This window comes from Phyllobates terribilis, unplaced genomic scaffold (assembly GCF_046119375.1).
Source record: "Phyllobates terribilis strain yellow unplaced genomic scaffold, ASM4611937v1 Scaffold_7__3_contigs__length_470593459, whole genome shotgun sequence".
Classification (NCBI taxonomy): domain Eukaryota; kingdom Metazoa; phylum Chordata; class Amphibia; order Anura; family Dendrobatidae; genus Phyllobates; species Phyllobates terribilis.
Window position 1 is genome coordinate 429,269,176 of NW_027362767.1, and position 25,916 is coordinate 429,295,091.

At 43.7% G+C, this 25,916-nt stretch overlaps 1 protein-coding gene across 1 annotated transcript; it reads right to left on the reverse strand.

The window, feature by feature from the left end:
* Positions 1–235: 235 nt before the first annotated feature.
* CUTA (cutA divalent cation tolerance homolog) lies at positions 236–25,908 on the reverse strand. Its single transcript, XM_073642023.1, has 7 exons — positions 25,816–25,908; positions 10,987–11,048; positions 9,628–9,773; positions 6,131–6,190; positions 5,057–5,102; positions 2,732–2,781; positions 236–406 (listed from the first exon to the last, which is right to left on the reverse strand). Exons 2-7 carry the CDS (start codon positions 11,038–11,040, stop codon positions 307–309), a joined length of 456 nt encoding a protein of 151 aa, XP_073498124.1. The 5' UTR covers positions 11,041–11,048; positions 25,816–25,908; the 3' UTR covers positions 236–306.
* Positions 25,909–25,916: the final 8 nt, after the last annotated feature.

Consider the following 25,916-nt stretch of genomic DNA (forward strand, 5'->3'; position numbering starts at 1 on the left):
TGAGTTGGTCCATGTTATACCGACTCCGATTCCACAGCTCTGGAAAAAAACGCAATGTGTGAACATAGCCTAACTGTAAAAATAATAGTGATTTTAGCTGTGAACTCACACTGACAAAGTTGTATCATCTGGGTGCCTGCCGTGATCTACTGCAGCGAGGAAAACACCACGTGTGATCTCAGCGTCGCAGCGATCCCGAGGATTTACTGAGTAAAGTATGAAAAACACAAATATATTTCCAGAAAAAAAGGGATTTATTTCTAATCTGACGTCTTTCCTCCGACCTCACAGCCACAGCGGAGAGTCTCACTCCGGGACGTTGTCTGTAACCCAGGACAGATAAGGAGCGTTCCCCTGCTCTATGGGGACGCTGATCACCTCGCAGACTTCATATGGATGCACGGATCTAAAGTAGTAAGGAAAAAAAAGCAATGGAGACGTGATGTAAGACAGCCGGAAGCATGAAGATCAGCAGGAGGCTGAATGGAGAGAAAATGAAATTTATGGGATTAAAAAAAACAATAGATCTGGCTAATTGAGATTGTAAGTACTGGGGGATCTGAATGGGGAGACCCCCATCAATCCCGAGAAGCTCTGCAGAGTCCAGTGGAGGTTGCGCAGCACAATGCTCTGCTGTGTGCGGTAATCACATAAACAATGGATGGAGCGGAGGTGCTCATGCTAGACTTCATCCGGACGGGGCTCTACATTCTTGGGATCAGTAAGGGTCCAAGCGGTTGGACCTCCAGAGATCTGTAATTTACAATCCCGGTACAAACCTAGTCTTAGATTAGAAAAATAAGTCAGTTTGTTTTCACCCAGCGCCACCTGTGAGTACAGGCTGTGTCGGGTACTGCAGCTCAGACCCCTTTAGGGAAATATAATAATAGACTCAGCCTATTGATGTGGTGGCTGTTTCTTGTGAAATCAAACCCCATTAAGAATTATGTTAGGCGACACAGCCATGTCTGTGCACAGTCTCATCCTGCCAATCACTGCTGCAAGAGATGAGTGCACACAGCGTGCAGCACATACATAAGTCTGAACGTCGGGGCTGCGGACTGTATGTGGGGATCCCTCAGCTCAGGTCTTGTGCGGTGTTCCCAGTATACGGCAGGTCTTGTGGGGTGTTTCCCTTGTATACGGCGGGTCTTGTGGGGTGTTTCCCTTGTATACGGCGGGTCTTGTGGGGTGTTTCCCTTGTATACGGCGGGTCTTGTGGGGTGTTCCCGGTATCCAGCAAGTCTTGTGGAGTGTTCCTGGTATACTGTGGGTCTTGTGGGGTGTTTCCCTTGTATACGGCGGGTCTTGTGGGGTGTTTCCCTTGTATACGGCGGGTCTTGTGGGGTGTTCCCGGTATCCAGCAAGTCTTGTGGAGTGTTCCTGGTATACTGTGGGTCTTGTGGGGTGTTTCCCTTGTATACGGCGGGTCTTGTGGGGTGTTTCCCTTGTATACGGCGGGTCTTGTGGGGTGTTCCCGGTATCCAGCAAGTCTTGTGGAGTGTTCCTGGTATACTGTGGGTCTTGTGGGGTGTTTCCCTTGTATACGGCGGGTCTTGTGGGGTGTTTCCCTTGTATACGGCGGGTCTTGTGGGGTGTTTCCCTTGTATACGGCGGGTCTTGTGGGGTGTTTCCCTTGTATACGGCGGGTCTTGTGGGGTGTTTCCCTTGTATACGGCGAGTCTTGTGGGGTGTTTCCCTTGTATACGGCGGGTCTTGTCGGGTGTTTCCCTTGTATACGGCGGGTCTTGTGGGGTGTTTCCCTTGTATACGGCGGGTCTTGTGGGGTGTTTCCCTTGTATACGGCGGGTCTTGTGGGGGGTTCCCGGTATACGGCGGGTCTTGTGGAGTGTTCCTGGTATACTGTGGGTCTTGTGGGGTGTTTCCCTTGTATACGGCGGGTCTTGTGGGGTGTTTCCCTTGTATACGGCGGGTCTTGTGGGGGGTTCCCGGTATACGGTGGGTCTTGTGGGGGGTTCCCAGTACATGGTGGAGACAGATATAATATTCTGCTGGGAAGCCTTGTCCCTGCCTTCATGTGACTGTGACACCTATTATTTATCTATATATTGTGATGTTCAGCTGCCTCCTGTAATGGCAGCCGAATTCCCTACAGGTGGTGCCTTTTTCAGGAGGATAATGCCCCTAATACACTGCAAAATGTGCACAGGAACATAGTAAAAAATTCACGGTAATGACTCATCTCAACATTCCCCAGATCTCAATTCGATTGATCATCTGTGGGAGGATCTGGAAAATCCAATCCATGGAGGCCGCCCCAAGCAGCGCACACGACATATAAGCCGGTCACCTCTCCCGATATGATGGAATGATGCCGCAGCGTCTTTTCTTACTGTACATTGTGTCGTTCCTCTGTTATCCATCCTACAAATTTATGAATAAATTGACAACTCTAGGTCCTCATTCCCTTGTCACACAGGCGAGTACGGTGTCACTGTCTGCACTGATCAGACAGCGTGCGGGTAAGTATCGGCACACCCCAATTTACTAGGAGGAATAATAGAGGGAAGGTACAACACAGATCTCTAAAATATGATCCCTCTAATGGATCTGCTGCTATCGGCACAAGATATCACAGAAAACCACCTGAAGCTAGAGGAGGGTCAGTGGCCGGTCAGTATATTAGGAATCATCACCATGCCCGTCTATGTCCGAGTTGTGAACCTCCCATTACTCAGAGTCACGCTGGGGACGCGGTCACAATTCTCACCTGACATATTCTGTTACCGCAGGAACCTTCGAGGATCTGGTCTTAATCATCTGTAACAAGAAGGTAACAATGACTGATTATTGATCGGAAGAAGGTGACACAAAAACAATTACTGGAAGCATCGGGTGATGGACGTGTCCGCTGCAACCTGACAAATACCTAATCGTATCACTGCCAATAACACGGCCACAAATACAGAGTTATGGGGGACAGTGCGCCCCCAACACAAGATATGATTGTTATTAGACTCATATCAATCTTTGGTAACAGAAAAAACAAGAACTATAAATTCAGAGCTGATGTTAGTGGGCACCTACTGCACCTACCGATCTCTGGACCACCATTTTCCTATTGTTCCTATGTACATGACCGCTCTATCACAGACTCATCTAGTAGAGTCTTGGACCCCCTTTGGCCTTCACAACCGCAGCGATACCCGATAGCACAGATTCCCCTCGGTAACGGCCCACCTGGACGGGGTGGAGGTAAATGGCCCCGTTCTACCTTGACCCAGAGATGAAGGAATAAGATCTGGGACTGTGAAGACCAGGGAGTGAGGAAAACTCAGCTGTCATGTTCCCATGACATGGGATATTGTCCTTCTGTCATGGGGGAAACAGCCACAAAGCTCAGGTGAGTTCTACTGTCCAAATGTCCATCCACCAGTATCAGAGGACCAGGATGCACCAAGAAAACCTTTCCCCCATTACTCGGCCCGCCTGACAGGAAGTTCTCCCGGTGCAGCAGAACTCTGGATTCATCTGACCAGGCCCAGCTTCTCCACTAACCAGTGATGCAGTGTTTGCTCTCTGGAGTCACCTGTCTGTCTCCATCAAGCAGTAATGGCGCTCATCACGGGGCTAAAAAAGGACGATCTGTGGGTTTGGTTTGGTTAGTTGAACACCAGCGTTCTATTCAGCTGCAGTTTCCTTGACTATTCATCAGAACGATCCTTCACCCTCTCTCACCCCTTTAGTTGACCATCCACAGGATCGCCTTCCTCTGGGTATTTTTCCTTGACCTTGGTGTTAGCAGTTTTGGCTTTTACCAGCGTTGATGCCACGTCCGATGTTGCTCGGATCGCTCAATTTGTAATATGGATTCACACTAATATATGATTCACAGAAATCTGATCACTGGATTTTCTGTCGCTCACCGGGTGTCACGTGTCTAATAGCCGTAAGGGTAAAGGCAAGGTCCAATTGTGAGAGGGCCGGTGTTACTAATATTGTGGTCATTCAGTGGTGCCTGATCCCGACTCCATCCATGACCTTGTTCCTACAGAATACTACTTTGCATCGTTCGTGACAGTTGTCCTACTCCTGGCTTCCTCCTGCCTGTGCTCCCATCCCAATCCGTGCACTCTCTCATTGGCAGCATTTGGCTCTGTTCCTATTGACGCCATGATGGGCAGCCTCGGCGCATGTGGCGAAATCAACAGAACATCACAGCAGCCTGGGACATCAACAAAGCCACAATGAGTGCAATTACCACCCAGAATGCCTGAGTATTCAGAGAATAGCCCCGCCCACATGACTACTCGGGATGATTATCACATAGCATGCCTTGGATTATGACCTTGCTTTTTATATCATGTCTTGTTCGGAGTTTATATAAGATCATTGCTTTCAAGCAGAGGAAGAAATGAGGAACACGGCGCTGGTGGTTTAGTGCGGAAAACCCAACTAACTGGTTCCATTTTAATTATTATTTCATTTTTATAGTGTTCATGGCTTAGTTTCTCTGAAACAAACCTCCAAATTCCCTACACAGACACAGAATTAATGTGTTTCTGTAATGATATAGCAACAAATATCAGCATCTTACAAAGGTGCCAGTAATCCATTTGGATGGTGTTTGAGGAGCAGAGGCCCTGACGGTCAGATAATCTCCTCCAAAAGTCTGTGCTGTGTGATCTAGACCCTAGAAGTGGTAACTAAAAATCCAATCTCACCTTTAAAGGGGTTGTCGTAGCTTTATCCGGTTTTATTGAATGAAATAGTCTACTACTCTAAATAATAGATTCCGGTCTGCTGGAAAACACCACTAGGGGGAGCTCTCTGCACACTAGTATGAGAAGCAAATCGCCCCCTGGTGGTGACTACAGGCAGCCAGAACTTTATCATTTATAGGTTTATACAGAAGAGCAGGGAATTTGGAACAATGTCAGAAAAACTGAGCATAAAGAAAGGTAGGACACCAGGACTGACCTGAAAAAAAATAGCAGATAATAGTGGAAAGCTCAAATTATAACTGACCCCCATGGAGGAGAATGTCATCTCTTTAATATATGCACAATTGTATACACATATGAGGGCGGCTCACCAGCAATATCTCACTATCCTCCTCAATCTTCCCCTTCCATTCATATCTGATGGAGAGAAAGAAAAAAGTGTTAATGAGAAAAAAAAGAGCAAATCCAAATAATAGAACTACAACTCCCAGCTTACCAATGAAACAAATATTGGCAACAGAAGACAGAAAATCCCATGGGCACTTTAGTGTTAATAGGTGTTATAGATATGACCTCCTAGGAATTTTGTTATATTATAGCATGTCACTGGTCCGTAAATGATGAAAAATAGGAACAATATTTTATAAACCTCTGGATTTCATCAGTCTGAGCCTCGTGCAGAAATCCCGGCACCTCCAGCCTCGGCTGCTGTCACTGAGGTTATTAATGGTCGTCTGAGGAAGGGTCTGCCGCTGATTGCACTTGAGCACGAAAATAATCAAGATCCCCTGCCAGCAGCTCCTGTGTAATCACCGACCAATGACGTCACCGATGTGCTCAATGGGAAATAAGTCCGAAGACGCTGCAGCCACAGGAGCAGGATTAGGCCACTTAGGCGGCTCACAGTAACATGCGGTCTGGGTGGGGTTGTCATATGAAAAACCGTCTCCTGGGACAATTTGGAGAAATAGCCGCACCACTGGTTCCATTGGCAGATCCTGTGATTTCCATCACTCCACGACTTTTCCTTCTTGGTGTTGGAATTTCAATGTTGCAGAGTGTACATGTATCTATCTATCTATATACATCACACTGAGTACTGTGCATACGTTTTAGGCAGGTGTGGGAAAAATGGAAGTGATGATCTGGCCCCAGAGAGCCCTGATCTCACATCATCCCGTCTGTCTGGGATCCCATGAAGAGGCAGAAGGATCTGCACAAGCCTCATACACAGAAGATCTGGGGTCAGTTCTCCAAGATGTTTTCAACACCCCCTGCCAAGGTCCTTCAGATGCATTTCTATTTTTGAAAGAAATTTTATTTGCAGTATTTTTTCCACTCCTGCCTAAAACATTTTGTACACGTATATGTGGTATGTAAGAGAAAGACAGGTCACAGACTAGACTCCCTGCGTATAACACACCATAATTGGTTTCATATCTCACATGGAGGTGATCTGTGGTATGATATTCACGCAGGCGGCTAGCTTCCTCTCCACCAGACCCCTGTTAGGAAGAAAGATCTGTCACTGCTATGTACAAGAATATAACTACTATAATACTGCTCCTATGTACAAGAATATAACTACTATAATACTGCTCCTATGTACAAGAAAATAACTACTATAATACTGCTCCTATGTACAAGAATATAACTACTATAATACTGCCCCCTATGTACAAGAATATAACTGCTATAATACTGCTCCCTATGTACAAGAATATAACTACTATAATACTGCCCCCTATGTACAAGAATATAACTACTATAATACTGCCCCCTATGTACAAGAATATAACTACTATAATACTGCCCCTATGTACAAGAATATAACTACTATAATGCTGCTCCTATGTACAAGAATATAACTACTATAATACTGCCCCCTATGTACAAGAATATAACTACTATAATACTGCCCCTATGTACAAGAATATAACTACTATAATACTGCCTCCTATGTACAAGAATATAACTACTATAATACTGCTCCTATGTACAAGAATATAACTACTATAATACTGCTCCTATGTACAAGAATATAACTACTATAATACTGCTCCTATGTACAAGAATATAACTACTATAATACTGTCCCTATATACAAGAATATAACTACTATAATACTGCCCCTATGTACAAGAATATAACTACTATAATACTGCCCCTATATACAAGAATATAGCTACTATAATACTGCTCCCTATGTACAAGAAAATAACTACTATAATACTGCCCCTGTATAAGAATATAACTACTATAATACTGCTCCTATGTACAAGAATATAACTACTATAATACTGCCCCATGTACAAGAATATAACTACTATAATACTGCTCATATGTACAAGAATATAACTACTATAATACTGCCCCCTATGTACAAGAATATAACTACTATAATACTGCCCCCTATGTACAAGAATATAACTACTATAATACTGCTCCTATGTACAAGAATATAACTACTATAATACTGCCCCTATGTACAAGAATATAACTACTATAATACTGCTCCTATGCACAAGAATATAACTACTATAATACAGCTCCTATGTACAAGAATATAACTACTATAATACTGCCCCTATGTACAAGAATATAACTACTATAATACTGCCCCTATATACAAGAATATAGCTACTATAATACTGCTCCCTATGTACAAGAAAATAACTACTATAATACTGCCCCTGTATAAGAATAGAACTACTATAATGCTGCCCCTATGTACAAGAATAGAACTACTATAATACTGTCCCCTATGTACAAGAATATAACAACTATAATACTGCTTCCTATGTACAAGAATATAACAACTATAATACTGCCCCTATGTACAAGAATATAACTACTATAATACTGTCCCCTATGTACAAGAATATAACTACTATAAAACTGTCCCCTATGTACAAGAATATAACTACTATAATACTGCTCCTATGTACAAGAATATAACAACTATAATACTGCTTCCTATGTACAAGAATATAACAACTATAATACTGCCCCTATGTACAAGAATATAACTACTATAATACTGCTCCCTATGTACAAGAATATAACTACTATAATACTGCTCCTATGTACAGGAATATAACTACTATAATACTGCTCCTATGTATAAGAATATAACTCCTATAATACTGTTCCTATATACAAGAATATAACTACTATAATACTGCTCCTATGTACAGGAATATAACTACTATAATACTGCTCCTATGTACAAGAATATAACTACTATAATACTGCCCCTATGTACAAGAATATAACAACTATAATACTGTCCCCTATGTACAAGAATATAACTACTATAAAACTGTCCCCTATGTACAAGAATATAACTACTATAATACTGCTCCTATGTACAAGAATATAACTACTATAATACTGCCCCCTATGTACAAGAATATAACTACTATAATACTGCCCCCTATGTACAAGAATATAACTACTATAATACTGCTCCTATGTACAAGAATATAACTACTATAATACTGTCCCCTATGTACAAGAATATAACTACTATAAAACTGTCCCCTATGTACAAGAATATAACTACTATAATACTGCTCCTATGTACAAGAATATAACAACTATAATACTGCCCCTATGTACAAGAATATAACTACTATAATACTGCCCCCTATGTACAAGAATATAACTACTATAATACTGCTCCTATGTACAAGAATATAACTACTATAATACTGCTCCTATGTACAAGAATATAACTACTATAATACTGCTCCTATGTACAAGAATATAACTACTATAATACTGCTTCCTATGTACAAGAATATAACAACTATAATACTGCCCCTATGTACAAGAATATAACTACTATAATACTGTCCCCTATGTACAAGAATATAACTACTATAATACTGTCCCCTATGTACAAGAATATAACTACTATAATACTGCTCCTATGTACAAGAATATAACTACTATAATACTGCTCCTATGTACAAGAATATAACTACTATAATACTGCTCCTATGTACAAGAATATAACTACTATAATACTGCTCCTATGTACAAGAATATAACTACTATAATACTGCCCCCTATGTACAAGAATATAACTACTATAATACTGTCCCTATATACAAGAATATAACTACTATAATACTGCTCCTATGTACAGGAATATAACTACTATAATACTGCTTCCTATGTACAAGAATATAACTACTATAATACTGCCCCTATGTACAAGAATATAACTACTATAATACTGCTCCTATGTACAAGAATATAACTACTATAATACTGCTCCTATATACAAGAATATAACTACTATAATACTGCTTCCTATGTACAAGAATAGAACTACTATAATGCTGCCCCTATGTACAAGAATAGAACTACTATAATACTGCTCCTATGTACAAGAATATAACTACTATAATACTGCTCCTATGTACAAGAATATAACTACTATAACACTGCTCCTATGTACAAGAATATAACTACTATAATACTGCTCCTATGTACAAGAATATAACTACTATAATACTGCTTCCTATGTACAAGAATAGAACTACTATAATGCTGCCCCTATGTACAAGAATATAACTACTATAACACTGCTCCTATGTACAAGAATATAACTACTATAATACTGCTTCCTATGTACAAGAATATAACTACTATAATACTGCTCCTATGTACAAGAATATAACTACTATAATACTGCTTCCTATGTACAAGAATATAACTACTATAATACTGCTCCTATGTACAAGAATATAACTACTATAATACTGCTTCCTATGTACAAGAATAGAACTACTATAATACTGCTCCTATGTACAAGAATATAACTACTATAATACTGCCCCCTATGTACAAGGATATAACTACTATAATACTGCCCCCTATGTACAAGGATATAACTACTATAATGCATTCATCATATTCGGTCTGCTCTTACCTGGCTATATCTTTGGCCACAGTTTCATTAGGACAAGTGACATAAGCAGCAGAGACAGATCCTGATTTATATACTTCGGTCGCCATTGAGAATGCTCGCAGTCCTATAGTCCTCAGCAGCAGAGGGTTCATATAAAACACAGCAGCCTGTAAACGGAGGGTTGGTCAGTGGACGCTGCCTCACTAATAACTCCCATGGTCCTGCGATCGTCTGCAGAATGGGATGGTCAGACGTTATTAGGAGATGGGCAATACCCCGGCTGGATGGGACTGGCGGCTCCATCTTTCACATGGCAGGTGCCTCAGCTCACAGATAACTACTGAGATTCATTGTAAGATATCTCGGTGGACAGCAAAGTAGAAACATCATTACTTCCCCTGACAACACTTCCTGTCCCAAGTGCATCCAAATTACCATCCACATCCAATCATAATTAAAGACTAGGGAATAACTTGCTGATCACTGGCAGTCCGACCCCAGGGATCCCGAGAATGGGTCTCCGCAGCCCGGTACTGACAGCTGCAGAGCTGTCCATCCTTGTCCTCTGTTCGGTTCATTGTCTACTGGACTGCAAGTGCAGCGCTCAGCTTTTTCGAGCAGTCACCTAGACAATGAATGGAACGGAGGCCAAGCAGCACCTGGGCTACATTCAGTACGGGGCTGCAGAGATCCATTCTCAGTAACGTCGGGGGTCCGACTGCTGGGACCCTATGTATAGGGAAAAACTTGATTTTTTTGGAAGGACCCTTTAATGATTGTGATCTACACAAGATCCTAGGAAATGGCTAAAAGTCAGACTAAAGTGCAGTCTCAGATCCAAATCTCCATGTGATCATATTCCACAACAGAAAACATATAAAAAGGCATAAAATAAACCTACAAAACAATGCTCCATCCCAAAATCAGTGCCACCCCTGCTTACATGTTATCTAGTCTGCCATTCACTAGAATGGTTTCAGTGACAATGCCAAATATCTCATGGAGAAAGAAAACCTGACCAGCATCTCCTAACATAATGAAGCAAGTGTGAACTGGCGCAAGCTGCTGACTGCAGAATATCCAAACAACAGAGAGCATAAAACAGCCTTCTTTTGGCTGAGAGGCATAAAGGGTTGAGGTCCCATCAGAGAAGGTCTAATTATCGAGGCTTGTGAGCACAAGAAGTGGCCAAATCATGCACAAAGTACCTCCATTATATAGGTATCTCCTATGTACAGTGATGCCATCTGGAGATCGTTCACAGCGGCTGCTGCGCTCTCTGGTTTACACGTCTCATGGACAAAAACCGAACAAACACTTTATTTTTCTAATCCATAGTTTAATGTAAAGCTATAGTACTTTCAAGGCTGCAATACTTACAAAGACTGCTATCAGCAGAGCCCCAAATCTCAGAGAGGAGGAGAAAGGAAACATACACAAACCTACAAGACACAAAACACATGAATGCTAAATGTTAAGTCCACCGATGTACATCATCCAACAACTTATATGAAGAATCAGTGCGTTACTGTGTACATACATTACTGATCCTGTATTATGCTCCAGAGCTGCACTCACTATTCTGCTGGTGCAGTCACTGTGTACATTCATTACATTACTGATCCTGTACTGATCCTGAGTTACATCCTGTATTATACTCCAGAGCTGCACTCACTATTCTGCTGGTGTAGTCACTGTGTACATACATTACATTACTGATCCTGAGTTACATCCTGTATTATACTCCAGAGCTGCACTCACTATTCTGCTGGTGCAGTTACTGTGTACATACATTACATTACTGATCCTGAGTTACATCCTGTATTCTACTCCAGAGCTGCAATCACTATTCTGCTGGTGCAGTCACTGTGTACATACATTACTGATCCTGAGTTACATCCTGTATTATACTCCAGAGCTGCACTCACTATTCTGCTGGTGCAGTCACTGTGTACATACATTACATTACTGATCCTGAGTTACATCCTGTATTATACTCCAGAGCTGCACTCACTATTCAGCTGGTGCAGTCACTGTGTACATACATTACTGATCCTGAGTTACATCCTGTATTATACCCAAGAGCTGCACTCACTATTCTGCTGGTGCAGTCACTGTGTAAATACATTACATTACTGATCCTGAGTTACATCCTGTATTATACCCAAGAGCTGCACTCACTATTCTGCTGGTGCAGTTACTGTGTACATACATTACATTACTGATCCTGAGTTACATCCTGTATTATACCCAAGAGCTGCACTCACTATTCTGCTGGTGCAGTTACTGTGTACATACATTACATTACTGATCCTGAGTTACATCCTGTATTATACCCAAGAGCTGCACTCACTATTCTGCTGGTACAGTCACTGTGTACATGCATTACATTACTGATCCCGAGTTACATCCTGTATTATACCCAAGAGCTGCACTCACTATTCTGCTGGTGCAGTTACTGTGTCCATAAATGACATTACTGATCCTGAGTTACATCCTCTATTAGGCTGTGTGCCCACGATGCGTTTTTTAAGCGTTTCCGCAGCGGCAATTTCACTGCAGAAATGCTTAAAAAATGCTTGGTAGAAGGCCTGCCATGTTCCCCAATGATAATCTGCATGTGCTGTGCACATGCTGCAGAAATTTCCGCTGCGGATTATCATTGCGGAAAAAAATGCAGCATTACCAATTATTTTGCGGAAGCTCTGTGTTTTCGCCGCCATTGACTTGCATTAGAACGCATGGATTCCGCTTCACTAGATAAGGACATGCGGAATCCATGCGTTCAATGTACGGATGGTACACGGGTCTAGAGGAGAGGAGACTCTCCTCCGGACCCGGGTACCATAGAAACTGTAAAAAAAAATAAAAAAAAAATAAATAAATGTTATACTTACCTTCTGATGGCCCGCGGTGCGCTCGTCCTCTCATGCCGGCAGATCGCGATGGACTGAAGGACCTGCGCTGACGTCAGTCATGTGATGGGTCACGCGACACTGACGTCGGCAGGTCCTTCAGTGTACCGCGATCTGCCGGCAGCCAGGATGGAGGGAAGCAAGACTGCGGGGGCCATCGGAAGGCAAGTATAGATTCATTTTTTTATTTTAAACCATTCTTTTACGGTCACACTATATATGCCGGTTGCATGGATTCATATAGTGTGACCAAGTTGACAAGCACTTTCCAAGTGATGCTAAAATCGTATGCGGAAATGCATGTGAAGAACGCTTCACATCCGCATGTCCCTGGCAGGAAAACGCATGCACAATCCGCATATACTATCCGCATATACTATCCGCATGTACAATCCGCATGCGTTTTTTTCTGCCAGGGAGATGCAGAAACGCTCAGGAAAAATCCGGAGCATTTCTGCATCGTGGGCACATGGCCTTACAGTGACGAATAAAAGGATAATGTTTTGAGCTTTTGACTTTCAGGCTCCATATCTCACCATCCACTACTGCTTTGAAGGTGAGACTACCATCATTTTATAGACAATCATCTTGGCTATCTCATACATAAATTTGACTTACAACCACTTAGCATATGATTAGTTATGCAGATTCTTGTCATGTCACTGCATTGTTACTGTTTTGCTCCTAAAAAAAAAAAAATCAAAAATTTTAATTTTTATTATTTTGTGAATCCACCTTTGACTCTCAACACTGCCTGAATCCTTCTGGGGATGCTCTACATCAGATTCAAACAAGTCTCGACCGAAATCTGATCCCAGGTCTCTTCTACACGTTCCCAAAGTTGGTGCAAACTGATCGACTCACTTGGGTATGTTTACAACTTTTTCTTCAACTCTACCCACAAGTGTTCGATTGGGTTGAGGTCTGGGGACCAATCCAGCACCTCTACTTCATTGTCATTGAACCATTTCTTCAATCTTGATGTATGCTTCGAGTTGTTGTCCTGCTGGAACACTAGGACGTCATTTTCATATTCATGGTACTCAAGTGCACGAAGTATCTCGTCTTGTAGGATACTCACATACAGCTCAGCATTGAGAACACCATCGATCCTGGCCAAGTATCCAACGCCTTTGGTTGTGAACACCCATATATCATCAGGCTTCCTCCACTGAACTTGACAGTTCCTTCAATTTCTCAATCCGTTAGTCCATTTTTCCCTTGTTTCTTCCAGGCCAATTTGCACCCATCAGAGCCTAGTCTATTGACTTTCGTCTCATTGCTCAAAATCACCCATTTCCAGCTTTCTACTGTCTACTTTTTGTACTTTTTCGCAAACTCAAGCCGACGCTTCTTATGACGATATTGAAGCTGAGGCTTTTTTTTTTTTTTTTATCATTATTTATTGATTTAGAAAAGAAACAAGTGGTACAATCACAAGGCACTGACCGTGCCAAAATAAAAGAATCACCGTGAGAGTAAAAATAATCACAATACAGTGTTATCAATTCCAGGAATCCTGTACACAATTTAAAACACATAGAACGTGTATTGAAGTCAGAATATTAATTCTCTAAACAAGTTTCATAGTAAAAGTGATTTAACAGCAACATATGAGTTCAAGAGAAGAAGAGAGAAAGCAAGGAGAAGAGCTAGAAAAGCAGAAGAGTTACAAAACGGGAAGGAGAGGGGAAGAGGGAGTGTTTGTGCAGATCAGCTATCTCCAATTAGAGCCAGGTAATCAGCAGAGGATCTACATTCCAACCAGTAAAACCAAGTTTTGTAGAAGAGTTCCTACAAATTATTGATCATAGAGCTGATGTCACGGGTGTGTCAGAAGTGACAGACAGTTGCCCTGCAGTTGGTTGCAGGAGATCTCTACGTTTGGCATTACAGACATCTTCTTAGAGGCAGTCTCTAAGACCCAGCGGCTACCTTCCTCTGGCTAATTAACACCCTGCCTGGGTGTATAAATACCTGCTGTGCTTTAGAGGGAGGTGCCAGCGATATTCATTACTACTCGTGAAGGCTTTAGCAAGAGAACTACTTAGTCTTCTCTGGAGTTTGAGGACGTGTGCGCATTTGTCTGGAGTCGCCTAAAGCTAAGCAATTTCCCTACTTGTGTACCCTTGTTGTTTATAGAGTTTAGTGGAGATCGACTAGTGCTCATCTCCTCCCTTCCCTAGCCTTGGCCATATGCCAGGGAAAGACAGGGCGAGGCACGCATGCGGCGATTGGTGAAGAGCCAATACAGGGATGTTAGGGGAGACAGGGTGACGTCAGATCAACCTAGGAGGTCTCCACTTTCCCCCTTTCCCTAGAGTCTGGGCTCCTTTTCCCTCTTCCCTTTGTGTTGCACTAAGTCTTTCCCACAACTTGTGTGACATTATCGCCAGCCGAGCACATTTTGAAAAGAGAAAAAAAAAAAAAGACAGTTTTTTTTCTCCCCTCTGTGTATTTTTGGGCGTGGACTTTTTTTTTCCTTTCTCCCTTGGTATGGGTACTGTTGCAGAGCTCGCAGAGCAGTTCCGCTGTCTGTCCCTGGAGGTGAATGACCTCCGCTGTGAGGTTCAGCAGCAACATCAGCGGCTACAGGTCACTAATGTGGGGGTCTTTGCAGTTAGGCCTGCCCAGCCTAAACCCAAGGTTGTCCTCCCACACATGTTTTCAGGAGGTAGGGACAAGTGTTTTGTATTCAAGGAGGCCTGCAAACTGTATTTTAAACTTCGTCCTTACTCCTCCGGAAATGAGGAGCAACGGGTTGGTATTGTGATCTCTCTACTGCAGGGAGATCCTCAGTCGTGGGCATTTTCTTTACCGCAGGACTCAGTTTGTCTCCAGTCTGTGGAGGGGTTTTTCGGGGCTCTGTCCCTCATCTATGATGACCCTGACAGAGTCTCCTTGGCTGAGTCTAGGCTATGTCGCCTTCAGCATAGGAATCGGTCAGTGGAGACGTACAGTTCGTAATTCCGTAGATGGGCAACGGATTCCAAATGGAATGACTCAGCCCTTAGAAGTCAATTTTGTGAGGGGCTTACTGAAAGGTTAAAAGATGCCTTGGCAGTATATGAAACCCCTCAGTCCTTGGAGGCTGCCATGTCGTTGGCCATACGTCTTGATAGACGCCTTCGGGATAGACGAGTGAGACCACCTTCTCCAGGGCCTTCTTGCCGGGGTTTTGTACCTCTGCTGGGGGAGCGGTCTGGGGTTGAGCCAGTACTGGGGGAGGTGGAAGAACCCATGCAGTTAGGGGGTGTCTCTACATAATACATTTCCCTGGAGATTCGCAGAAAAAAAAAGGCGTATTTTTTTTGTGGGAAAAAAGGGACATTTCGTTGAGACCTGTCCTGCAATTCCTAAACAAAAGGAGTCTTGATTAACTCTTGATAGTCTGGAATTGGATAAACAAGGGGTGAATTTGTTACCAACCTGCAGTTCCTGCTCTGTCCTGTCAGCAGAGGTGGTGCTAGAGAACAAAACCGAGAACATTTGTTGACAGTGGAGCCAGAGTCAGCATGGTTGATGCTGAGTTTGTGAAAACTCATGGTCTTGCTTGCTGTGCTTTAGCTGAGCCTATTTCCATCTTTGCCACTGACTCAGCTCCACTTGCACAGAAAGCATTTACTCAGATTGTACATAATGTAAAACTGAGGGTGGGGTCAGTTCATTGCAAAATAATCCCTTGCTATGTCCTGGACAATCTACCCACACCGATTGTTTTGGGTATTCCTTGGCTTGCTAAACATAATCCGTTGGTGGATTGGCAAACCGTGGAAATGATTGGAGAGATTACTGCCATGAGAACTGTTTAGATATTTCTATTGCTACTGTCTCTATGGAAATATTACCTGCTTTCTGTCTGGTTTTAAGGAAGTTTTTTCTGAGAGGAGGTGTCAGGATTTGCCTCCTGATCGTGCTTATGACTGTCCTATTAACCTGACCCCCGGAGCTAAACTACCGAAATCCAGACTGTATAATCTTTCTGGCCGTGAGAGACAAGCTATGAAGGATTTCATTGTGGAAAGTCTGGGAGTAGGGACATATCAGACCCTCATCTTCGCCCGTGGCGGCAGGGTTCTTCTTTGTGAAGACAAAAGATGGAGGTCTACGTCCGTTTAGATTTCCGGGAATTAAATCAAATTACCATCCGTGATCCATACCCTCTTCCTCTGATTCCTGATTTGTTCAGCCAGGTTGTAGGAGCTAAGGTATTCTCCAAGTTGGATTTAAGGGGAGCCTACAACCTGGTTAGAATCAGAGAAGGGGACGAATGGAAAAAGCGTTCAATACCCCGGAAAGGACATTTCAAGTTTGGTTATGCCTTTTAGTTTGACCAATGCACCTGCGGTATTCCAGCATTTCAGAAATTATATTTACCATCATTTGTTGGGGAGGTTTGTGGTGGTCTATCTGGACGATACTTTGGTTTACTTACCTGATTTTGAGACTCATCGGGGGCATGTTAAGCAGGTGCTCCAGATATTAAGGGATAACAAACTTTATGCCAAACTGGAAAAATGTGTTTTTTTCTCTGTTCAGGAGGTGCAGTTTTTTTGGGTACTTGTTGTCATCTTGGCGTTTTCAGATGGATCAGGAGAAGATCTGTGCAGTCCTTGACTGGGAAAGTACAGAGAACTCTACAACTTTTTCTGGGCTTTACTAATTTTTACCGGAAATTCATTAAAAATTACTCTGTTATAGTAAAACCCCTTACTGACATGACTAAGAAGGGGTCCGATTTTTCCAAATGGTCGGATGCTTCCCTCCAGGCTTTTTCTTCCTTAAAGAATCATTTTGCCACAGCACCTATACTGTCAACATGATGTTTCCCAACCCTTTATTGTGGAAGCTGATGCGTCGGATGTCGGGGTTGGGGCTGTGTTGTCTCAGGGTTCGTCTCCTGGTAAATGGGGTCCATGCGCCTTCTTTTCTAAAAAATTGTCTTCAGCTGAAATTATGACGTGGGTAATAGGGAACTTTTTGGCGATCAAATTGGCGTTCGAGGAATGGCGACATTGATTGGAGGGGGCTGTCCATCCTATTACTGACCATAAGAACCTGTCATATCTCCAGTCAGCTAAACGTTTCAACCCTAGGCAAGCCAGATGGTCCCTGTTTTTTACTACGTTCAATTTTGTTGTCAATTTTCGTCCAGGGGTAAAAAATGTCAAGGCTGATGCTTTTTCCCGGAGTTTCCCTGGTGGTGGTGACCATGAGAACCCTGCCCTGATATTACAGAAAGGGATAGTCAGTTCGGCACTGTATCCTGAACTGGAGGGTGAGGTATTGGAGGCTCAGGGGGACGCCCCTGCCTCCTGCCCTTCAGGAAGGTTATTTGTACCATCTAATCTGCGCCGCAAAGTAATTAAGGAACATCATAACTCTGTGCTTGCTGGACATCCAGGTGGTAAGGCAACTGCGGACCTCCTCTCTCGTCGTTTTTGGTGGCCGGGGTTGCATCGGGATGCAATTGAACACGTAGCGGCTTGTAGTATTTGCGTGCATTCTAAGGTTTTGCATACCCGTCCGTCTGGTACTCTTCTTCCGCAATGTCTCGCTAGTAGGCCATGGATACACTTGTCCATGGATTTTATTACTGACCTACTGGTTTCTGCAGGCAAAACAGTGGTTTTGGTGGTAGTAGATAGGTTCAGTAAAATGGTTCACTTCGTCGCATTGCCTGCACTTCTAAATGCCAAGACACTTGCTCAGGTGTTCATAAATGAGATTGTGAAGCTTCACGGTGTTCCCTCCGAAGTGGTGTCAGATCGAGGGACCCAGTTTGTTTCCAAGTTCTGGAAGGCATTCTGTTCTCGACTGGGGGTGCAGCTGTCCTTTTCCTCTGCCTTCCACCCTCAGCTGAATGATAAGACCGAGCGGGTCAATCAGAATTTGGAGACCTACCTCAGGTGTTTCGTCCCCAAAAATCAAGTAGATCGAGTATCCTACTTACCGCTGGCAGAAATTGCCATTAATAATCGTCAAGAATCCACTGGCAGGTCACCGTTCTTTGGTGCATACGGTTATCACCCACAGTTTGGTACCTTTAGTGGGGGGGTGGAGCTTCAGGAGTTCCTGAAGAGGAACGGTTTGCTTTGTCGCTCTTCTCGGTATGGCTGGGTGTTCTGAGTAATTTAAAGAACATGGGAGACAGGTATAAACACATAGCTACAGAAAACGCTTGCCAGGTCCGGACCTGAATGTAAATGACTTTGTGTGGTTGTCTACCAGGAATATAAGATTGAAAGTTCCTTCTTGGAAGCTGGGACCTAGGTTTATTGGTCCCTATAAAATAAACGTCGTAATTAACCCAGCAGTATTTCGTCTTGAACTTCCTCAGGCCCTTAAGGTCCACAACATGTTCCACAGGTCCTTACTCAAAAAGTATGTGGAACCTCTTGAGCCCTCACCTCTACCACAGCCCCCAGTAGTGGTTGATGGTAATCTGGAGTTCCAGATTTCGATGGATTGTAGATTCTCGTCTCCAACGTCGTTCTCTACAATACTTGGTGCACTGGAAAGGCTATGGTCCAGAAGAGAGGATGTGGGTTTCAGAGTCAGAGGTGAATGCTCCCAGATTGGTTTGCTCATTTCACGCCTCTCACCCTGAGGACCCGGTCCGGAGTGTCTGAAGGCCACTCGTAGAGGGGGGGGGGAGGGGGGTACTGTCACAGGTGTATCAGAAGTGACAGGCAGTCGCCCTGCAGTTGGTTGCAGGAGATCTCTACGTTTGGCATTACAGACATCTTCTTAGAGGCTGTCTCTAAGACCCAGCGGCTACCTTCGTCTGGCTAATTAACACTCTGACCTGGGTGTATAAATAACTGCTGTGTTTCAGAGGGAGGTGCCGGTGATATTCATTACTATTTGTGAAGGCTTTAGCAACAGAAGTACTTTGTCCTCTCGGGAGCTTGAGGACAAGTGCGCATTTGTCTGGACTCATCTAAAGCTAAGTAATTTCCCCCTGTTTGTGTATCCTTGTTGTCTATAGTGTTTAGTGGGTATCAACTAGTGCTGATCTCCTCCCTTCCCTAGCCTTAGCCATACGCCAGGGAAAGACAGGGCGAAGCATGCATGCGGCGATTGGTGAAGAGCCAATACAGGGATGTTAGGGGAGACAGGGTAACGTCAGATTAACCTAGGAGGTCTCCACTTCCCCCCTTTCCTTATAGTCTGAGCTCCCTTTCCCTCTTCCCTTTGTGTTGCACTAAGTCTTTCCCACACCTTGCGTGACAGGTGAGCTCCTCCATAAGCATCACTTCCTTTATTTTGGCAAACCAGAGGGAGGTTGTCGGGGTGGTAGAGGAATACATGCTCTGGCAGTCGCAAGTAAGTATCTCAGGATGGAGTTTCTGTATATTTTAAATAGTATGACACAATGATGGAGAAGGACAAGAGCTGGGTCCAGGTCAGAAATGAGGTCGGTTATTTTACTTATCACTTGTACTTTCGCCCAAAAAGGTGAGAGTAGCCTACATGACCAAAAAATGTGTGTCAGGTCCCCTTTCTCCTCCCCACATCTCCAACACATGGGGTTTGCTTCGGGGAAGATCAAATGTAATCCAGTAGGAACCAAGTACAATAGAGAGAGTAATTTATATCCGGCTTCATGGAAGCGGAAGCAGATAGATGATTTACGCGTTAGAGTAAAAATACACTGCCACTGGTCCTTTGACAAGGGCTGTGGAGTCGGTAAGCCAAACCTCCGACTCCACTACTCCGACTCCCTCATACACGGCTCATGTTTAAGTGATAAATTTACTGTAGTACAGATTCATTTCAGCTATAAGTCTAGACCCTTAGATTAGGAATAGGACATTTCATAACTTTCCCCAATTCTTATGAAAAAATATTCCCCACAAACTGCATTGAACTACTGTACCCAATTTATTATATATTTTAAGAGTTGGAGTCGGTCCATTTTATACCGACTCCACCAAAATGGACACCGATTCCGACTCCACAGCCCTGCCTGTGACAGCATGAAACCCAGATCATTCTCCCATTGGGTCTGAAAATGGATGTTTGTTAGGTCATTGGGCTCAATCAATAGAGAGTATGCAAAGGACAACGTATGCTGTAGGGGCCATGTGTTCAAGCAAGCTGTTTGGAAAACTGTCTTGTTGTTATTGTAAAACTGCCTAGGAGGGAGAGAGTGTAGAATGTGGGAAAGATGTCCGACTCTCCAGATTCCTAGTGGGAAGGGAGGAGAGAGGCCAGTTCCCTCAAGGGCCAGGTAAGTCCAACTCCAAAGTGGGATGCTCTAAAACAACCATTCTTTAGCCATCAGTGAAAGAACTCGTCCTCCAAGCCCGGAGGAAAAAGCGTTTTGCCGAAAATAGGATACATTGAGGAGGATTGCGGTAAGATTTGAGAGCGGACCGTACGGTGAGAACAGCAGGCTAGGATAACCCCAATCGTGGGGCGTGTTTTAAGTTCCTTAACCACAGCCACGTCCATCCAAGGGGTAGCAATTAGACGGATATCTGTAAACCCTAGCTTGATCTCGACCAAAGCTTTCCGAGCATCAGTCCCGTATCCTAGAGATGTGAGATGCTATATAATAAGACCAGAAATTTGGCAAGGCTATACCAACAAAGGACTTAGGAGGGTACAATATAGATCTACTGATGAGGGAAGAAGGTGGTGGGGAGGGGGATTACCAGACTATATAAACTTAGTTTGGACCGAAGCAAGACTTATGAAGAAGGATGAGGGAACCCCAAACGGAAGGGCTTGAATAACAAATAAAACCCGAGGTAGGATGTTCATTTTAAAGATTGCGCTTCTACCAACCCACTTAAAAGCATTCCACGACCATCATGAGCAGTCCTCCTGTACCGATCTGAGAAGCTTTGGGAAATGGAGAGAGTAGATCAAGCTTATATCCCTTGGTAAAAATATACCTAAGTATTTTATAGCTGAATTAGCCCATTTGAAACTAAAAACTGTTTTCAGGGGCGATAAAATGGAAGGAGATACCATATTTTGGGGATTATAAAGATACATCCGGACCATAAGACGCACCCCAAATTTTGTGGTGGAAAACAGGAAAAAATTAATTTTTAAAATAAAATGGTGGTGAATCTTATAGTCCGTTTTAATGTTAGCTTACCAGGGGGCAGCAGCGGTGGATCGGGGGTCACAGGAGACAGGGTCCCTGCTTCAGGAGGCCGGCGGCGGCAGGAGTGGGGCGATGCTGCGGTGCCTGTGCTCTCAGATGTCGGTGCTGGTGAGCAAAATCCCATTTTCTCATTGGTTTCCCTGCGGTGGGCTTAGGGAAAATGTCCGACAGAGGCGGCCCATGCGCAGACTGCGATTTGTATTTAAGAACTGAGAGTCTCATGATTCCCTTCCAGAGCTTGGATCGGGTCAGAAAGGATTCTTGAGGAGTTTACCGTAGCTGTTGTCCTAGAGGAAAGAGTGTTGATGTCCCATATGGAATCTATGACCTGTTGGTGGAAAGCTTCAATTCTCTGGACTAATAAATCAATCTCCTGTCTCGTTAATAGGGTTTGTATTGGATCTCATAACACCTGTAGATCTGTGTGCATTGTATGGGAGAGGCAGTCAGCCGCTGAGGGCTTTTCTGCAAAGGCTGTAGTGAGTTTGAATCCTCCGTGTCAATGAGATGTGGGGAGGTGCCCAAAGATGAGGATGACAAAGTGGCCTCTATGTGGACATAGTTCCTGATCTTGCGTGGAGTATCCAGAGTTCGTTTTGCAACTCCCAGTGCGCTGACTGGCGGATTGGGCAATGGTTCCATTTTAGCCAAAGAAGGACTAGTTTTGCCAAAGTAAGAGGGATAAAAAAAACAGACCAATGGTGTTGCTTTGCGGGCCTACAGGGTGAGGAGTTGATACTGAAGGTTTTATGCCGTAGTCTCTGCGTTTTCCGGGCATGCCCGAGTATATGTGAATAAATAATAAGAGTCCATGTCAGGTGTCTGGGCCCATGTGGCGCTAGTAACATGTATTTTCACTCCATCACGTTAGGGCTTTGTACTTAGGCCAGCTTCTTTTCACAATTAAGCGTAATGCTGCCTATTTAAAGGCTAGGAGTGGTCTTGAGCCTTATTTGAAGTCAGAAAGACCGGTGGGAGCTACACCTTTAAATAGTTATTGCAGACAAAAACTACGAATCTTTGCGTTAGTTAATGGTTTGCTATTGGAAACGGCCCTTGTTGCAGCTTAAAACCAGTAGGGGGAAAAAAAGTCTGATACAATTATTTATGAAGCGCCTTATGCACTTCTGTAAACCACCACCAGATGTAAGTAAAGAATTATGGATTCAGTGGCTGGTTATATGAAATGTGTAGTAATAAACTGGAAGGTGTTGCTCTTTTCCTCCTTAAGCCCTTATTATGCTTATTTGGGGTTACTGGGGGCAGTCTATGGGAGTTATGCCTTAAAAATGGAATGAATGAGAAGTCTTCTTGTGGGGCTGCCACAACGGTCCCTGGACTTGCAGCGCCACGTTTTCCGTAAGATAGCTACCTCCAGTGGGGAAAGGTAGTAGAAGGAGTGCGTATGGGCTCTTCGCAGGCACATCTAGACCCTCTGTGAAGAGTGCGCCAGCGACAGTCGGGCAGAGGGAAACGCTTAGCTGCGGCCACAGAGAGTTAGGGCAGGGGGAGGGTGGGATTCTCTCCTCAGTAAAGTGCGTTGTGTCTGATAGAAGGGCACGTGTGTTGGCGCACTGGGCCGTACTAGCTCCCAACCCTCCGACGTGTAGCGTCTCAGGAATTCACCAGGCAAGGGTGTCAATGAGCCTTCTACCTCCCGAATGCCCCACTGTCGCTCCGGGTACCGTTGATGAGGAGGGATGTAGGATACTTCCGGGTCAATGAAAGATGACGATTCATACATAGATTGCGGCTTCAGGCCTATGAGTAGGCCTCAGGTGGTGGCGTCGGTGCAGCGACACAATAGTGGGCTCAAAGTGTTTCTTCTGTTGCAGCAGAGTGAAATAAGATGTTTTTGGCTCTGGATGGTAGGGTAAACAGGCTGGATTAGAGAGATTTATGCTGTTGGGTTTGGAGCTCTCTTCTGCACAACTAGATCCCCTGGCCTGCGGCCATGTCCCCTCAAGTTGAAGTCTCTTCACCTTTTTTTGGGCCACCATTCCAGACTTGTGTAACATGCGTTGCACGGTGCTTGCATGGACGTCTGTGATCTCACTATTACGAAGCATACAAGCCACCTCCACTGCCGTGTTTGTTGCACCAGAATTGATCCTTTGTGATGAGCCGACTTGCTGACTTCGATATTTTGCCTGGACGTCCACCTCTTGGCTTTTGAATGGATGGACGGACTTCATTTTGTATTCTTCCAACTATCATGGTTCTGTCATGATGCAGTTTGGCAATTTTCTTGGCCGAGAGACCGCTATAGATGAGCTGGATGATGCTGTTTCTCTTTTCTTGGGAAATCTTCTTCATGGTGGCTCCTCGATTTGAATCAGTGAATTTTCGCTTGGGAATCATTCTAATAACACACTGAGCTATTAGGGAATGTGAGAAAAGGTTGTAATTTGTAGTATACAGGAGGAAAAAGACTTTTCCACCACCAGGAGCAAAACAGTAACAATGCAGTGACATGACAAAAATCTGCATAACTTATCATATGCTAATTAGCGGCTAGTCGGATTTATGTATGAAATAGCTAAGAAAATTGTCTATAAAATGATGGTAGTCTCATGTTTGAAGTGGATGGTGTGATATGGACCTTGAAAGTCAGAAGTTCAAAACATTGTTATCCTTTTGCTCATCAGTATATACTCCAGAGGTGCACTCATTATTCTGCTGGTGCAGTCACTGTGTACATACATTATTTGTCCGGTACTGATCCTGAGTTACATCCTGTATTATACTCCAGAGTTGAACTCACTATTCTGCTGGTGCAGTCACTGTGTACATACATTACATTATTGATCCTGAGTTACATCCTGTATTATACTCCAGAGCTGCACTCACTATTCTGCTGGTGGAGTCACTGTGTACATACATTACATTACTGATCCTGTACTGATCTTGGATTACATCCTGTATTATACTCCAGAGCTGCACTCACTATTCTGCTGGTGCAGTCACTGTGTACATACATTACATTACTGATCCTGTTCTGATCCTGGGTTACATCCTGTATTATACTCCAGAGCTGCACTCACTATTCTGCTGGTGCAGTCACTGTGTACATACATTACATTACTGATCCTGAGTTACATCCTGTATTATACTCCAGAGCTGCACTCACTATTCTGCTGGTGCAGTCACTGTGTACATACATTATATTACTTGTCCGATACTGATCCTGAGTTACAGCCTGTATTATACTCCAGAGCTGCACTCACTATTCTGCTGGTGGAGTCACTGTGTACATACATTACATTACTGATCCTGAGTTACATCCTGTATTATACTCCAGAGCAGCACTCACTATTCTGCTGGTGCAGTCACTGTGTACATACATTACATTACTGATCCAGAGTTACATCCTGTATTATACCCCAGAGCTGCACTCACTATTCTGCTGGTGCAGTCACTGTGTACATACATTACATTACTGATCCTGAGTTACATCCTGTATTATACTCCAGAGCTGCACTCACTATTCTGCTGGTGCAGTCACTGTGTACATACATTATATTACTTGTCCGATACTGATCCTGAGTTACAGCCTGTATTATACTCCAGAGCTGCACTCACTATTCTGCTGGTGGAGTCACTGTGTACATACATTACATTACTGATCCTGAGTTACATCCTGTATTATACTCCAGAGCAGCACTCACTATTCTGCTGTTGCAGTCACTGTGTACATACATTACATTACTGATCCTGAGTTACATCCTGTATTATACTCCAGAGCAGCACTCACTATTCTGCTGTTGCAGTCACTGTGTACATACATTACATTACTGATCCAGAGTTACATCCTGTATTATACCCCAGAGCTGCACTCACTATTCTGCTGGTGCAGTCACTGTGTACATACATTACATTACTGATCCTGAGTTCCATCCTGTATTATACTCCAGAGCTGCACTCACTATTCTGCTGGTGCAGTCACTGTGTACATACATTACATTACTGATCCAGAGTTACCTCCTGTATTATACTCCAGAGCTGCACTCACTATTCTGCTGGTGCAGTCACTGTGTACATACATTACATTACTGATCCAGAGTTACCTCCTGTATTATACTCCAGAGCTGCACCCACTATGCTGTCGGTGTACGTACATTGCTGCTGTGCACATACATTACTTATCCCCCCAGCCATGCTGAGAATTACCGTGCAGCAGCCACACACAGCCCCCGACCTCTCACCCGGATGCTCTTATTTTTTGCCACCACAAACATGGCGTCACTTGCTGCCTTCTATGGACTTTTTCT